General features: G+C 56.7%; 1 protein-coding gene across 1 annotated transcript in view; it reads left to right on the forward strand.

Moving 5' to 3' along the window:
- The window catches only part of LOC122546478 (histone-lysine N-methyltransferase SETDB1-like), a 10,349-nt gene extending 7,534 nt beyond the window's left edge, over positions 1–2,815 (forward strand). The window contains exon 4 of the mRNA XM_043685179.1: positions 2,278–2,815. Coding sequence (XP_043541114.1) covers positions 2,278–2,604 — 327 coding nt within the window. The 3' untranslated portion in view covers positions 2,605–2,815. The remainder of the gene's footprint in view (positions 1–2,277) is intronic.
- Positions 2,816–3,214: the final 399 nt, after the last annotated feature.

The following is a 3,214-nucleotide window of genomic DNA, read 5'->3' on the forward strand; positions in this document are numbered from 1 at the left end:
AGGGTGAGAGGGGAAAGGTATTAAAAAGACCTAAGGGGCAACTTTTTCACACAGAGGGTGGTACGTGTATGGAATGAGCTGCCAGAGGATGTGGTGGAGGCTGGTACAACCACATTAAAGAGGCATCTGGATGGGTATATGAATAGGAAGGGTTTAGAGGGATATGGGCCAGGTGCTGGAAGGTGGGACTAGATTGGGTTGGGATATCTGGTCAGCATGGACGGGTTGGATCGAAGGGTCTGTTTCCATGCTGTACATCTGTGACTCTATGACTCTAAATGGGACTAGATTAGGTTGGGATATCTGGGTCAGCATGGAAGGGTTGGGCCGAAGGGTCCATTTCCACTCTGTACGATTGTAAGATTGATTTCCGTGCGAGCGTGATTGGGAGGCTGTCGGTGTCTCCTTTTTAAAGAGCTGGTTGCTTTGGCAACGTCTCCTCGCCCTCACCCTGGCCTCTGCCTGGGGCCTCAGGCTCAGTTACTCCAGGTGTTACAAACCCAATCGGGGAGCTTACGCTGAGGCGATTACGAGACTCATCCGGGGTTCCAGGTTTGAATCGCAGCGGGGTGGAATTTGAATTCCGTTAAAAGTATTTGTACTTGTACGTGGCCAGGGTGAAGACTTGTCTGCTCATCCCTCTGGGACAGAAATGGCCGTCCTTTCCCTGGGTCAGGCCTACACGTGACTTCAAACGGCAGGCCCAGCCAGCGACGCCCTCATCCTCTGAGTTAGCAACATCACGGTGAAGACCAGTGTGTAAACTGTTAGGCATTATCTCGTGTTCCCACAGTTTAGGGGAGTCAGCCAGAGCCCTGGGGTTTGGGGCGGGGGGGGGGGGATAAAGTCCCAGGAGCAGAGGGGTCTCGATCGAGGGGGGTGGGAGTGTTCCTCTCCCTCACAGATGGGGCAAGGGTTTGGGGTGCGGGGGGCCGCGTCGGCGGGAAGGTGGATTTGACACCGTTTGTATGTTAGGGGCAGCAGAGGGGAGAGTGTGTGTACAGCCAGACATGCTGCAGCAAAGGCTTACCCGCCTGTGGCCCAGGGAACAAACCCTTGTGTGGGGGAGTCCCAGGCATGGCGCAGCAGGAATAAGATTGATGACAGCTTGATGGAGAGGGGTCAACGTGGCCTGATGGGGTCACTCCCTCTCTCTCTGACTCTCTCATTCAATATCTCTCTCTCTTCCCCCTCTCTCTCTTCCCCCTCTCTCTCTTCCCCCTCTCTCTCTTCCCCCTCTCTCTCTTCCCCCTCTCTCTCTTCCCCCTCTCTCTCTTCCCCCTCTCTCTCTTCCCCCTCTCTCTCTTCCCCCTCTCTCTCTTCCCCCTCTCTCTCTTCCCCCTCTCTCTCTTCCCCCTCTCTCTCTTCCCCCTCTCTCTCTTCCCCCTCTCTCTCTTCCCCCTCTCTCTCTTCCCCCTCTCTCTCTTCCCCCTCTCTCTCTTCCCCCTCTCTCTCTTCCCCCTCTCTCTCTTCCCCCTCTCTCTCTTCCCCCTCTCTCTCTTCCCCCTCTCTCTCTTCCCCCTCTCTCTCTTCCCCCTCTCTCTCTTCCCCCTCTCTCTCTTCCCCCTCTCTCTCTTCCCCCTCTCTCTCTTCCCCCTCTCTCTCTTCCCCCTCTCTCTCTTCCCCCTCTCTCTCTTCCCCCTCTCTCTCTTCCCCCTCTCTCTCTTCCCCCTCTCTCTCTTCCCCCTCTCTCTCTTCCCCCTCTCTCTCTTCCCCCTCTCTCTCTTCCCCCTCTCTCTCTTCCCCCTCTCTCTCTTCCCCCTCTCTCTCTTCCCCCTCTCTCTCTTCCCCCTCTCTCTCTTCCCCCTCTCTCTCTTCCCCCTCTCTCTCTTCCCCCTCTCTCTCTTCCCCCTCTCTCTCTTCCCCCTCTCTCTCTTCCCCCTCTCTCTCTTCCCCCTCTCTCTCTTCCCCCTCTCTCTCTTCCCCCTCTCTCTCTTCCCCCTCTCTCTCTTCCCCCTCTCTCTCTTCCCCCTCTCTCTCTTCCCCCTCTCTCTCTTCCCCCTCTCTCTCTTCCCCCTCTCTCTCTTCCCCCTCTCTCTCTTCCCCCTCTCTCTCTTCCCCCTCTCTCTCTTCCCCCTCTCTCTCTTCCCCCTCTCTCTCTTCCCCCTCTCTCTCTTCCCCCTCTCTCTCTTCCCCCTCTCTCTCTTCCCCCTCTCTCTCTTCCCCCTCTCTCTCTTCCCCCTCTCTCTCTTCCCCCTCTCTCTCTTCCCTCTCCCTCTCTCTCTCTCTCTTCGTTCTCTTGCCCTCTGTGTCGGTCTCTCTCTTCCCCCTGAGCAGGAGGTGATGACGTTGTCGAGCAGCTCTGACACTGAGATGGAGACAGGCACACAGACCAGTGCGAGCCGGAAGCCGGTGCAGGGTCAGACCCCAGCTGCCGCCGCTGCCAATGACAGCGACGACGTTCAGACCATCTCCTCGGGTTCCGACGAGGCCTACAGCGCAGACAAGAAAGACGAGAGCGATCCGAAGGACACCGGTACCTCACCGCTCCCCGCCAACCCCCATCTCAAAACTCAAAAGCTACCTTTTACGTCGCAGCCTTCACCGTTTTCCCCAGTGCTCAGCAGGCGGTGGAATCCCACGCCTGACCGAGATCCGAAATAGCAGGAGGAGGCCGTTCGGCCCCTCGTGCCTGCTCCACGATGTGCTAGGATCGTGGCGAATCTGACATCCCTCACGTCCACTTTCCTGCCCCCTCCTCCTCCTCCGTTCCCTGTCGGATTTGAGAGTCTCACTTTACACAGACACGAGGACTCGGCCCCTCACAAGGAGTTGCAGAGACTCCCAACCCCCTGAGAGACGCAATTCCCCCTCCCCTCAGTCTGAAATTGGCCCCCCTTTATTCTCAGAGTGTACCCTCTGGTCAGACTCTCCCACGAGGGGGAACACTCCCTCAGCACTGACCCTTAAGAATCCTCAATGAGATCGCCCTCTCATTGGAGTAAACCCCAGGGAGTCGAGTCCCAGCCTGTTTAACCTTTGCTCCTCAGACAATCCCTCCATCCCAGGGACCCTCCCAATGGACCTTCCCTGAACCACCTCCAGTGAAATGTTTTATTAAATAATGGAATGAAAACTGCTCACAGTACTCCCCAGCCCATTGTACGGTTACAAGAGACTTCCCCACTCATAGACTCCACTGAAATAAGGGCTGACATTCCATGCTTTCTGCAGTCTCTCGCTCTCGCTCTCTCTTCATTCCAAAACTAATTTG

Source organism: Chiloscyllium plagiosum, unplaced genomic scaffold, assembly GCF_004010195.1.
Source record: "Chiloscyllium plagiosum isolate BGI_BamShark_2017 unplaced genomic scaffold, ASM401019v2 scaf_12011, whole genome shotgun sequence".
Classification (NCBI taxonomy): domain Eukaryota; kingdom Metazoa; phylum Chordata; class Chondrichthyes; order Orectolobiformes; family Hemiscylliidae; genus Chiloscyllium; species Chiloscyllium plagiosum.